The sequence below is a fragment of the Sorex araneus genome, chromosome 5 (genome assembly GCF_027595985.1).
Source record: "Sorex araneus isolate mSorAra2 chromosome 5, mSorAra2.pri, whole genome shotgun sequence".
NCBI lineage: Eukaryota > Metazoa > Chordata > Mammalia > Eulipotyphla > Soricidae > Sorex > Sorex araneus.
This window is the reverse complement of record NC_073306.1, coordinates 85,159,466-85,172,683: the sequence shown is the minus strand read 5'-3', so window position 1 is coordinate 85,172,683 and position 13,218 is coordinate 85,159,466. Positions and strand designations below refer to the sequence as shown.

At 60.6% G+C, this 13,218-nt stretch overlaps 1 protein-coding gene across 1 annotated transcript in view; it reads right to left on the bottom strand.

Moving 5' to 3' along the window:
- The window catches only part of KCNN3 (potassium calcium-activated channel subfamily N member 3), a 155,206-nt gene extending 143,834 nt beyond the window's left edge, over positions 1–11,372 (bottom strand). The window contains exon 1 of the mRNA XM_004619265.2: positions 10,130–11,372. Within this exon, the coding sequence (XP_004619322.1) occupies positions 10,130–11,053 (924 nt within the window). The 5' untranslated portion in view covers positions 11,054–11,372. The remainder of the gene's footprint in view (positions 1–10,129) is intronic.
- Positions 11,373–13,218: the final 1,846 nt, after the last annotated feature.

The following is a 13,218-nucleotide window of genomic DNA, read 5'->3' as shown; positions in this document are numbered from 1 at the left end:
AGCGGCCCTCCCCACAGTGCTCCCCACAGCCCTGCCTTCTCTGACAGCCCCCACATCCACTGCCCCCTCCCCTCAGAACCCGAATCACACTTACAACACGGGGGGAGCTGGCGGGCACAGGGAAGGGGGTGCTGTGAGCCAGGGGCTGGGGCAGAGAGGGAGCAGCATTAGCTTTGGGGCTTAGCAGGCTACATGCGCGTGCTCCGCAGGCAGGAGGCCGGGTGTGATTCCAGACACGACAGCGTCCCTCAAGCTGCACCAGGTAGGACCTCTGAGCTGGGAACAGCCCCCCTGAGCACTGCCAGCCTTAGCCCAAAGAGAGAGAGCATCTGCCCAAGAGCTGCTCCACAAGAAGCAGCCCCAGGTTCAAATCCCAGCTCTGCCCCTCGGGCTGGGCCGCTGGTGCTCCCACCCCACCCGGGGCCTGCCCTGGATGTGAGCAAGGCCACAAGCCTTGCCTCCTTCGCGGCTCCTTTTCTCCTCCCGCTCTGCCCCTCTCCTCTCTCCTGAATAAGACTGTGTTGCTTCAGAGCGTTTTTTCTGGAAGAGGATCTGCGTTTCCCTTTTACGAGCGGCGCACTCCCCGCGCTGCACAGGACACGGCGTTCCATACAGCTCCGTGCAGCCTGGAGGAAGCCCGCATGATTCACCTCCAGCCCGTCTGGCTCCCGGCCACCGCCATTTCCTCTCGCTCGGACGGGCTCTCTAAACCACGGGCACAGGTGGGCCCAGGCTGGTGTCCTAGGCCGACACGGCCCCCACCCAGCAGGGCACCTGTGCCCCACCAAGCCCCCAGGAGCCAAGAGAGACAAGTGTCCCAGCAGAGCCCAACCCCAGATCCAACCAGGAGCAGGATGAGTAGGAGACCCAGAGAGGGGCACCTCCTAACGCCCCATGGCCTCCGGGAACCCAGAAGAAATAACCGAGGCGGAGCCCAGTGAGCCACTGACGGCCAGATGCATGTCCTGAGAACCCCCAGCAACACCATAGCCAAAGGTCATTGTTCTTCCACTTTCTGGATCCAGAGGCCATTACTGCCAGGACGGCATTCCAGGGCGCCGCACCTGCCTTGCGTGCATCCGGGGGGCCCAGCCTTTCTGGGACCGACCCCCGGGGACCACCAGGGAGGTCTCCCCCATATAAAAGGCCTCCACTCCAGGATGCACTGCAAGACGGGCCAAAGGTGGGGCCTGAACCCAGGCGATATTGAAGCCTCAGTTTTTCTAGGAAGGGCTGGCCGAGAGCAACGTGCTTTGTCCAGGAGAAGCCCCAGCCAGGGACAAAGCGTGTGCAGGACAGAGCTCAGTGCTCCTGGAGCCCAGCAGGAGGATGTCACACAGCAGAGTCGGCCAGAGGGAGCCTAGCCACTGTCCACTCCTTTGCCCCTTGCAGCAATAAGCAGGCTTGGGTGAGTCACATGACTTCCAGGAGTCCAGAGACACCCACCCAGGCTGGCTCACCTGCCTGGTCCACAGAGCCTGGTTATCCCAGGCTTACAGTCCCACGGGGTCACAAGCCACCAGTGGTCTCCCTGGGCCATCAGCTCTGCCCACCTCTGAGGCCACCACAGGCATCCCCCAGGCCCGAACCACACATTCCCCTCCACACCCTCTTCCTGGAAAAAAGAATAAAGCATCAATCATCTGGGCCAGGGCTCTGGGCACCCCTTCACGCTGGGCTACTTCAGGGCCGACCGAGCACGCCAACTGTGTCCCCAGCAGAAGCCAGGAAAGAAAGAAAACAATGGCACTGGCCCAATTTGTCAAACTCTGAAATCTTGAAAGGATGAGACGGTGCAACACAGGCCCAACTCGGGCACAGCACTGGGCGGAGCCACTGCTTGTTGGCAGCCATGGTACCCAAGCACCGGGCATTCACTTATGCCAACGTGATCATGTCCGATTGTCTGCAGGGGGCCAAATACCATGATCTCTGTTTACAACTGGAGAAACAGAAGCACCAGAGCTGGACTTACAGCTTTCTTGCAGTCACCCAGCAGCTATGGACAGGACCAGAATTAGTCTCCTCCGTGCTCCCCACAGCTTTGTTCCAGCCAGCCACCCACTGCCACTTCCTTCCCCCTGCCTGGGGCTCCTGGCCAGTGCCCCCCACTCTATGGGCTGCTCCACCTCTGAGCTCAAGCTAAATGCCAAGCCAGGGCTCCCGTTGGCGCGGCCCTACACTCAGCCCTGCAGAAACGTCCCTTGAGACGGCTTCCCTGTCCTTGTAACACCAAGCACCAGGCCTGTCCTTTACGGAGAATGCCCAACGAGCCGACTCCAAAATAACAGATGCCAATTTGCATATTATTTCACACATCATTTGCATGTTGTTCATTTCGTGTGTGTCACCGCGGCTCTGCTCAGAATGCCACTCAGGGTACCTTGCAACCAGACCTTGTGATTAAAAATTGGGCTGCGGGCAGGGCCTGCTCTGAGCTCTCGCCTGTCTGTTACATCACTGCCCAGACACCCCAGGGGGGAAGTTACCCCCTGCCACAGCACCAAGTTCCCCTCTCCACCCCCACACAAAAAAAGGAAGGTCCCCCAATTCTCAGTGAACCCCAACAAGCCTTTCTATTTAAGATGGACTTCGTCTCAGTCTTGGTTTGGGTTTGGGTTCTTTGGGTTTGGTTGGGTTTTTTTTTTTGTTTTGTGGAGGGTCATATCCAGCATTGCACCGGGGGATCAAGCCGTGCAGGGGCTGAGGTCAGGCTCAGGCCTCCCACGTGCAGCACTCAGCCTGCTGACCGCCCCGGCCCTGCCCGAGTCAGGGCAGAGAGGGTGACCCCAGAAGATGCATTCAGAGGGTGCCCGGGCTGCTCTCCCCAGACCGTGCCACGGCCCGCAGTCTCAGCCTCTTCCTGCCTGGCCATCCTCCGTCCCCCTGACCTTTCTCCAGGCCTCTCGGCCCCTGGCCCAGCTCCAGGGGCTTATTTTGGTTTGGCTCCACCTGTCCCGCTTGCATGTCCACACCCAGTTAGTGTCCGAGCAGCACAGAGCACTGACCCCGAGTGTGGAATAACAGCTCCCCTGAGGAACAGAGGCTGCAGAAGCCCAGCTGGGTCCCCAGGGTGCCCTGCCTTCTAAGGGACATCCCGCTCCCCAGTTCCTGTGCAGATTTGCCCCCACAGACACATCCAGGCTCACGGAGAGGCAGCTGGTCACCTGAGCTGAGGCCACTGATTTTTTTTTAATCACTATTATTGGAAGGTCTTTACTTAATTTTTATTTATTTGTTTGAGGGCCACATCTGGTGATGCTCAGAGGTTCCTCCTGGCTCTGCACTCAGAAATTACTCCTGGTGGTGCTCAGGGGACCATATGGGATGCTGGGAATCAAACCCAGGCCCACTGCATGCAAGGCAAGCGCCCTACCTGCTGTGCTATTTCTTCAGCCCCGGTTTGTTTTTTGGTTTTTTTTTGGGGGGGTGTTATTGTTGTTGTTGTTGTTCTGGGCTTCGAAACCACACCCAGCAGGACTACAACTGGCTTGGCGCCCTGGGGACCGGGTGGCACTGGGGCTCAAGCTCAGGACCTCACCCTTCAAGGCAAGGGCCCCCACTGAGCTGCTGCCCTGACTGAAACCCTCTGGCTTCTGAGACGTGGGTGCACCAGAGCCACCTGGGTGGCAGCCGACGCTCCGGGTCTCCCCAGGAGAGGAGCAGCTGGCAGGGCGCAGGCACGGGAGCACCAGCGCCAGGCTGCTGGCCACGGGGAGCAGGGGCCGGTCCAGCCCAGCCCAGGGGCCCAGCACTGACACACCAGCAAGGCAGGGTTCAGACCCAGGTCCTTTGCTGGTGCCAGGCTGCTGGTGCCAGCTGAGACTGCCTCTGAGAAAGGAGCAGACACGTCTGAGAGCCCCACAGCTGCAGGTGCCATTCGCTCCTCTCCCATCCCCAGACCACTCGGGCTGAACAAGGTTGAGCAAGCCCCAGGCAGACAGCCGGGAGGCGCCCCTGTGCTCCGCCAGGTGTGTCCTCACCAAAAGCCAAAAGGAACACAAGTCCCCTCACACCCTGGGCGACCTCACAGGCCCCTGGCTGCATCCCCACCTCAACGCCCCTGGAGTGAACCCAGCAGCCTGGCCAGGCTCCCGTGCGCCCCCCGACCCTCGCCCCGTTCCACAGCCCAGAGCCGGGCCAGGCCTCTCCCCTGGGGCAGCTGCCCACACACCCCTCAGCCCTGCCTGTAACCCCCACCTTGGTCTCTAACGCCCGAGACCCCGGCCCGACCCTGCCTGGGCCCAGACCCCACTGCCCGAGGAGAGCCCGAAAGACTGGCTGCCTTTGCACCGGAATACGAGAATGCAGGTTTGTGGCAATCAGAACGTTCTGGGACAGGCCGGAGCCCAGCCCTGGATCCACCCTCGAACCCAGATCAGAGGGGCAGCGGCCCCGAGGCAAAGGCTGCCTGGAAGCGCCTGCTCCCTCTCCCTCAAACACCAGCCACCACTGAGGGTGTGAGACAAGGCCTCACACCAACATACTGGGAAACCGGGACTCTGAAGGACAAAGAAAGTTCTAGAAGAACTGGGCGTGGAGACACCCTTTACGGTCTCATCTCTCCCGCCCCGTGGGGACCACAAGGCCTGGAAGCTGCAGGCAGCTGCCCCCCACCGCTCAGACCCACAGGAACCCCACGGCCAGCCGGGACTGGGGGACAGAGGGGCCCCAGGAAGGGCGGGGCGGGTGGGGACCCTGTGAGCTGGAGTGAGGGGCCACTAGGGCTGGAGCGGGGGTGCCCTGGCGTGGCAGGGTCCCCAGGCCTTCGGTTACACCCTCCCCCCGACCACCATCCGTCCGACCCTGCTATTGAGCCGGAAACCTCATTCGCGTCCTGAAAGATACATGCACCACCGGACCCGCCACGCGCCAGGCAGCCCAAAGCAGAGCCCTGCGGACAAGCCCGGCCAGCGTGGCCCAGGGCTCTGGGAAGGGCAGCGTCCAGTCCTGTCGGCCTCGGCTGGAGGGCCGTGCCGGCCCCTGCTCTGCACCCAGCAGCGCCTCATCCCCTCTCCTCTGCCCCCTTCTGTTGTCCAGGGCACCCCAGCGGCCTCCCCGTGGCATGACAGGGTGGGAGGGGGGGCACAGCAAACCCAGTCACTCCTCCGGACTACCCTTGCCAGGAGGGAAAAAAAAAGGACTCTAGAACTTTCCTCCCCTGGTCCCAGAGCAGCACTGCAGGGGGTTCCCACCCATCACTTAGAGGGGAGTGGGTGCTTGCTTCTTCCTTGCTCGCCCTCTGGGGCTGGAAGAGAGAAAAGAGAAGCAGCCTCCAGTCTCGAGTCCCAGTCGCTGGCCTGCCGCACCCTGGGGCCCTGGGGCTGAGTAAGGCGCCTCCTGCCCCACCCTCACACGGCTCCTCTCTCCCTCTTGCTCCACACACGTCCCCACAAACATGCCTCCTGAGGAGCCGCAACAGAACCCCGCACTCCGAGTCGGGGACACTGGGCGGCCTCAGCGGGCCTGCACAGCCCACTCAGGTGGTCTTTGACTCTTGTGCGACTTGAACTGACCTTCTGGTGCATAAAGCAGCTCTCGGGGCCTCGTCCCCGCCCACACCCTGACCTGCAGGTCTCGCTGGCCTAAAAGCCAAGGCCACGAGCCCCACCAGGCCCCCATCCTCGGGCGCCATGGCCCAGAGGCCGCCTGTATATCCCATCCTTCCCAGAGACTGTTCTAGACTGTTCTAGAGTACAGCCAGCAGAGTGGGCACGTGTGAAGGGCACCTCCTCCGGGGTCACTATGGGGTCTCAAGCTGTCCACAACAGTCAGAAATCAGGGTGCCACCTGCCGTGACTGTGCAGAGAGAGTGTGACCCTGGGCAGGTCTCCGGGGCCGAGATGCTCCACGCCCCCACAGGTTCCCGGGCTCGGGTTGGGGTCTCCCACCATCAGCACCCCATTCCGTACCTCTTCCCCAGGGAGGGGCCTCTGGAGGGACCCAAAACACAAACAGGAGGGCACCGTCTCCCAAAAACATACCAACACCTTCCCTTGCCGCCCCTCAGCTGTGTCTGACACACACCCCCACGGTCACCCGGAGCTGGGGTCCCAGCAGAGTCGCCGCGGCCCCCAGGAAGCCAACTATCTCCCAGGAGTGGACGGCCAGCGGCCTCGGCCCATCTGCACCACCAGACCAACCTCTCTGCCCAGAGCCCCACTGTGATCTCAGGGGAAGGACAGCGCGGGGGACAGAGGGGAGGAGCTGCCTGCAAGGAGAACCTGACAAATTAAGAGAACAGGGATGGGGACAAACTGGAGGAAGGGCCAGAGCCATAGTACAGCGGGGAGGGCATTTGCCTTGCACTGGTTTGATCCCCCTCACCCAATGCACCCGATATGGTTCCCTGAGCACCTCTGGGAGAGATTCCTAAGTGCAGAGCCAGGAGTCACCCCTGAAAATCGCCGGTGTGACCCAAAAGCACAAAAGAAAAAAAAACCTGGAGGAAATGGGGAGTCACCTGAGACCACGGGGCCTGCCTGCTGGACAGTGGCCACAGCTCAGCCACAGCAGGGTGGCGGGTGGGCGGCAGTCAGGTGGGCCTGCACAGGACCAGGACTGCGGGAAGAGCAGAGCTGACAGTCTGTGTCTACCTCAAAACAGTCCTGGTGGGGCCAGAGCAATAGGACAGTGGGGAGGACATTTGCCTGCACACAGCTGACCCGGGTTCGATCCCTGGCATCCCCTATGGTCCCCTGAGCACCACCAGGAGTAATTCCTGAGTGCAGAGGCAGGAGAAAGCCCTGAGCATCTCCAGGTGTGAGCCCCCAGGCCTCTCCATACCCTTCCTGCCACTGAAGTGGCAGTGTCACTGGGACAAGTGTCTCCCCAGAATCTGGCCTACGCAGGCAGTAACAGCCTCAGAGAGAAACGCATATGAAGACACAGCCCAGCTGAGGGAGGACCCCTGCGTGGCCAGAGGAGACCCCTACTGAGGTTTCCTCGTGTGGCTCAGGCCTGGCAGAGCTGAGCCATGACCCTGATCTGACTGTCCCCACCTATCACCACTGACCGCTCGGAGGTCAGGAGCTGAACCCTCCAGCCCCACATCTCACCTCCTCATGCTGGCTCTCTGTTGCATTAACTTTAGCTCCCCCACCCCATGAAAGACCACCAACCCCGGCACCACAGAAGGTCACAGCCCAGGGGAAGCCCCTGTCACACAGTCTCCACAAAAGTCCCTTTGGGGACACCATGTCCTTCTGACCCATGAGGACATGGGAACCACCACCAGCTATGCAGAATCACACAATCGGACTGGGGTCCCTGGGGCCCCCTGTCCATCATCCTCCTGCTTCTTCTGGTCAGCAAAGCGCCCCAGATGTACAGAGCCCTGCAGCACTGAGCCCAGGTGGGCTGGGCTGGCCTGTGGCGAGGCTCCCTCCAGCCCGCCCTCTGGCCTCAAAGCCCAGCTCTGCCCTGAGGCTGGGCCAGTCCCTTCCCTGGCCTCGCTGTGGGGCCACCCAGAAAGCAGCAACAAGAAGTCCCCCTCGGAGGACATCTGCCCTCCCCATGCAACTTCTCACGCCATTATGGAGTCTCAGCCCCACTCCCAGACGCACAGAACTCTGCAGCCTTCAGGGGCTGAGGGACAGGGGAGCAGGGGCAAGCAGGTGTCCTGCACCCCCCACCTCTCCCTGCCTGATGCCCCAGAACCACACAGCTGGGACAGGCATGTGGGGCCAAATCCAGTGGCCCTCGCTGCTGCCAGGACAGATGCAGGCACTTGGCCTGGCCCTGCTGCAGGAGACAGAGACGGTGCAAGCAGAGAGAGGGCGGCTGGGCAGGCAAGGGGCAGGGGGCCCTTCACAGTCATTCACAGGTGTGCATCCCACCCACGGTGGCCCCAGGATCTGCCCTGTCCCCTCCAGGAAGACATGGGCTGGCGCCCAGGACCTGGCTGAGCCCAGCCCTCTGCTTCCCTCACCCGCTTTCTCCAGCCAACCTAGCGGAAGCCCCTTCCCTCGGGACCCGTTGGGTGGCCCTGCTCCCTGCAATGATGGGGACCCCGTCCCGCTTTGCAGCCTCTGGCCAGCATCCCAGGGTTCAAACACACACTCAGGGCCCACCCAGTCGCCTCTAGGGGCAGCCATGCCCTCGTCAGCTCTGCTCAGGGATCCCTTGAGAGAAGGACCGCCCCCCCCCCCCCCAGCCCTTTCATTATCTCCTAGCCCCTGGGTTGTCATGTGCTTCCATCAAGAACTCCTGGCCGACCCCCAGGGGGGGTGGCTGGAAGGACCTGGGGCCCTGCAGGGTGCGCTGTGGAGGGTGTTCCGGGAAGGCGGCAGGACCTGCAGACAGGCTCATTCTAGGGAATGACTAAGTGAGCTGCAGCTCCGGGGAAACCCCACACTCCCTCAGCTCTGCTCACAGAGGGGCTCAGGTCCCTGAGGGCCTCGGAGGAAGGCCTGGCGGGGGGGTGGGGGGTGGGGGGGAAGAGCACACGGGGCTGGGTGCGCTGAGGGGTCTGCCCTGGCCATTGCTGCTCTTCAGAGCGCAAGACCAGGGCCGGGAAACCCGATCGGCAGCCCCCAGGTCTCCGTGGCCGGGTTTCAGCAAGGAATGTGACAGTCTCACAGCAGCTGTGCCCAGCCTGAAACGAGCTCTGTTTGAAACCTCCAACAGCTGAGTCCCTCCCAGCTCCCACAGCCAGCCTGCCCCTGCCCAAAATGACAAATAAGTAGAAATCTAAGCAGCAAACCAGTCCGCGTGCGCGCAACAGACATACATGCACGCATACACAGGCCTGTGCACACACATGCACACACACACACACAAACGGGCATGCCACACACTAGGCTCATGCACACACAGACACACACATGGGCACATGCACAACACACATACAGGCTCATGCACACACAGCACACATACAGACACATGTGCACGCACACGTACACACACGGACACGTGCACACACACGTGCACACATACGGTCACACATCCACACACGCACGCACTCCAATACACACACACAACATATTGGAGGTGAGGGGTAGAGTGGGGGTGTCTTTAGTCCCACAAGTCCCAGCCCACAGCAGGGGGGCTCCCTGACAGCAGCCCTGGTGACAAAACCCACCTTTCTCAAAGCCCCGGGGTGGTGGGGGGGACGCACTCCCAGGCCCCCGAGTGGAGGGAGCACCTCCTCGTCCTGGGGCTGGACTGGGAGGCCGTGGCCACGGGGCCGGGCCGCCAACGCCGCCGCCCGCCGCTGTCTCCCGCCTGGCGCACTCACACACTCATCCCGATTCAGCCCACCAGGGTGGAGGTGGGAGGGAGAGCCAGGCTGGGGGCTGAGCCGGGGGCGCGCCCGGGAAGCCGTGTCATCCCCCACACCAGTGCCTGCTAATGCCGAGCCAGCACCATCTGCTGTGCCCGGGTGCCACCTGTAGCCATTTTTGTCAGGGGATGTCTCTGAGGCAGCGGCAGGTCTATTCCAGTCCGCTCTCCCCCAGAGAACCGATCGGCGGCTTCCCTCCGCCCGAGCTTTGGCCCCAGGAGGCTCGGGTTACCCCGGGGCTCCCCAGGTTTCTGCCTGAGTCTCTCTCCCATCTGGCTCAGAAGAAGAGGGAAAGCGTAAGTTGGGAAGAGCAGAAGACAGAGCGAGAGAGAGAAAGGAGGCTCGGGGGACTGCACGGAATCTCCACCCCCTACCCAGACATTTATTTCTTTTATATCCTCGGGAAAATGGAGCGGAGCAGGCGGGAGGGGAGGGGAGTCGCAGGACTGCAGGAACATCACGGCAGAGTGTAATTAATTGGTGCGTTAAGCTTGCTGGGTTATGCTTTAGTACGAGTGAGCCGGGAGGGGGTGGGGGGTGATTTCTCCGGAGGGATCCTTTAATCCTCCCTAACGGCCGAGACTCCAAATTAGACAGTGTACGGGGATGCCCCCTCCCCCCGAGGAAGGGAGGAATGAATTCTCCCAGGATTAAGACGGAAAGCCATGGGAAGTTAAGAGTGTTGCACATAATTGAGCAAACGCCTCTCCCCACCTCCACCTCGCTCTCAGCCGCTCTCTCATGCTCTCTCCCTTTCTCTCTCCCTCTCTCTCTCCATCGCTTTCTCTCTCTTGCTACCTACATACTCCTTTTGTTCAAGGTATAAAGAGAAACCGCAGCCCCTACCTTTGAGTACAAACCCCAAGAGAGCTCGGTCTCTATCACCATAACAACAATTCCAAACATCCCAAAAATCAGAGCATAGTCACTCAGCCGCTTTCTCTTTTCAAACAGGGCCCTCCTGTGTCCCAGCTTATAGCCAATGTTTTGGTTTTTCCGCTTGTTGGCTTTGGGGAAGGTGGTGCTGCTGGCGGTGGTGCCGGCGTGCTGGTGGTTGTGGGTGGCGTTGGGGTGATGGAGCAGGGTCTGGTGGGCATGATTATCCTCCCGGGAAGAAATGATGATCTCGGGGGGGTTGCTGGGGCTGAAGAGCTGCAGAGGCTGGCCCTCAGGCTCTGCCTCAATGAGGTTCCTCCGGGAGGCGCTCAGGCGGCTGAGGGGCTTCATGACCCCGCCACTGTACTTGCAGGAGCTCATGGCGATCTCCGTGAACGGGTTGCTGTCCCGCCGGTGCACCAGGGGGCTGGCCTGCCGGTGCCGGCCACCTCCTCCGGGCCCACTTGTGGCTGTGGAACTTGGAGAGTGGCCAAGCAAGTGGTCATTGAGATTGAGCTGGCTGCCTTGTCGGGAGGAAGGGTGGAGGATGGCAGTGGAGTTGGACGAAGGGGGGGCCCTGATCGCGGAGGGAGAGGAGTGCAGCAGGCCGGGGTGGACGGGCTGGCTCTGGAGTTGCACGAGCTGAGAAAGGGGATGCGCTGGCGCCGGTGGCGGCTGCTGCTGCAGCTGAGGAGGCTGAGGTTGCACCGGGGGTCCCGAAAGGTGCTGGGGGGCTGCTGCTGGTGCTGGCGGTGGCGGCGGCGGCGGCTGGGGCTGCTGCTGCTGTTGCTGTTGCTGCTGCTGCTGTTCATCCCCCGAGGAGGGACAGGGGCACTTGGGGTCTTCATCCAGGTCCCCCACCCCCGAGTCATGGAAGTGTCCAGAAGGGTCCATCTTGGGGCCGGGCTGGACTGCCTGCACCACAACCCCCACCCCAAAGCCACCCTTGGCTCCAAAGATGTCCTCAGAGAAAGCCAGGCATCCAAGCTCCCCCACCAGCGTCTCGGCTCCAGTCCTCTCTCTGGCTCGCTTCGCTTCTCTGGGGCTGCCCGGAGTCCAGACGCTGCCACTCAAGCATGCATTGTACCGGGCCGGGAGGGAGGGCAGAAAGGGAGCTTGGAGGAAAGAAGGGGAAAAAAGAACTCTGTCTCGGGAGGTGGTCCTCTAGGAGCGTGTGAGGCCAGGCTCGGCTCCACTCCTCGCTGGCTCAATAGCTTCGCTCTCCTCCTCCTCCCACTGTTAATATTGTAAGCCAAGCCCACTTATTAGCAGCTGGTCTCATTGGCTTGGCGAAACTCCCCGGCCAGCCCTGGCCCCGCCCCCCCCGCACAGGCTCCGCCCAGGGGCGGGGCCTGCCGCCCTCCGCTCCCAGCCCGGCGGCGGCGGCGCGGGAAGAGCTGGGAAATGTAGTTTTCGTCCCCCGCCCGGGACCGAGGCGCTGCGCCCCCGCTGTCTTTCCACCCGCAGGTACGGACGAAAGCCGCCCGCCCGAGGCGACTGGAGATGGAAGGGGTGGGGGTGCGGAAGGGCGCAGAGAGTCTCTGGGGGCGCCGAGCGGTGCGCCCCGGTGCGGGGGCAGAAAGACAATTTGTTATTAATGGGCAGGGTCCTTCACACCTCTCATCCGGTCCCCGCGTCTTCAAAGCACAAGGAGGTGGGCGTGATGTTCCCCTTGTACAGAGGCTCCAAGTAGTGTCCGAGGAGCGACATCAAGGTCATAAAAGCAGCAGGGGCCCCGCAGCCTCCTAGTGCCAGGTGCATAAGCTCACCTACTGCTCACAGAACGCCCGCAAGATGTGTGCAGACGCCTCTGTTATTTCTAACCCTCACATCAACCCTATGAAAATGATGTCATCATTCTCCTTTTACAGATGAAACTGTAAAAAAAAGAAAAAAGTCCCTAAAGCACATATAAGTGACTTGCCAGCTGTCGCCCAGCTGGTAATTAAGGGGCTAGGATTTGAACCCAGGGCAGTGGAACCCCACAGCTCCACTGCTGTTTCCTCAGGATGCTCTTAACTAATGCTCCCCTCAGCACCCCAGTTCCATCAATATTTCTTCAGCAGTAGGTGGGAAAGAGACTGAGAGAAGTGGGGGACTGGCCTCCCCTCCCCCAATCCAGTGCCCAGAAGCTCTAACAGGAACACCAGAGCACCCCAGGGTTGCTCTCCAACTGATCTGCCCCCTGCATCTCCAAGACTCAGCCAGAACAGCTGCTGGTGTTGCATGTCCGGAAGCATCGTCATCAAGTATTCATTCAACTCCCACTGTGTGCAAAGGGAGTCCCAAAGAGGCGGCCAGAGCTCAGCTCATTTCTAACCATGACAGCCACAGACCAAAGGAGGTGAGGAAGGAGTGGGATGGGGTTTCCCACGCACATCTCTGGGGTCCCCAGGGGGGGTCCTCTTTCTGCACCCCATACCCTATAGTTGTTATGCAGTTCTCCCCTCAATGGGAAGGGGAAGAGTTGGAGAACCAGGCACTCGCACACACAAGCATGTGTGCAGGTGACATGTGCATGGGGGGGAGCATGTGCAGGCATGCAGGTGACATGTGCAGGTGACATGCACATGATTCAGATGACATTGCATTGCTCAGGTGATGTATGTATGCATGCAGGAACTACATGTGTGTAGGTGACATGTGGATGCATGCAGGTGATGTGTGCATGTGTGTGATGACATGTGCATGCATGCAGGTGACATACATGTGTGCAGATGACATGTGTATGCATGCAAGTGACATATGAATGTGTGCAGATGATATGTGCACAGGTGACACTGCATGTGCAAAGATGATGTGTGTGCAGGTCACACATGTGCATTGTGCAGGTGACACTGTGTGCAGGTGACACCACCATATGTGTGCAGGTGATGTATGCACACATGTACATGTGTATATGACATGCATGCACACAGACAGGTGATGTGTGCATATGACACGTGTTGGATTATAGCTCTAAATATTTTAGGCCTGACTTTGGTTTGTCCTTTCTCCCTTGCTATAAAGACTTTAACTTTATCTGGTAATAATCTCTAAACAATTCTAGACTACATTGG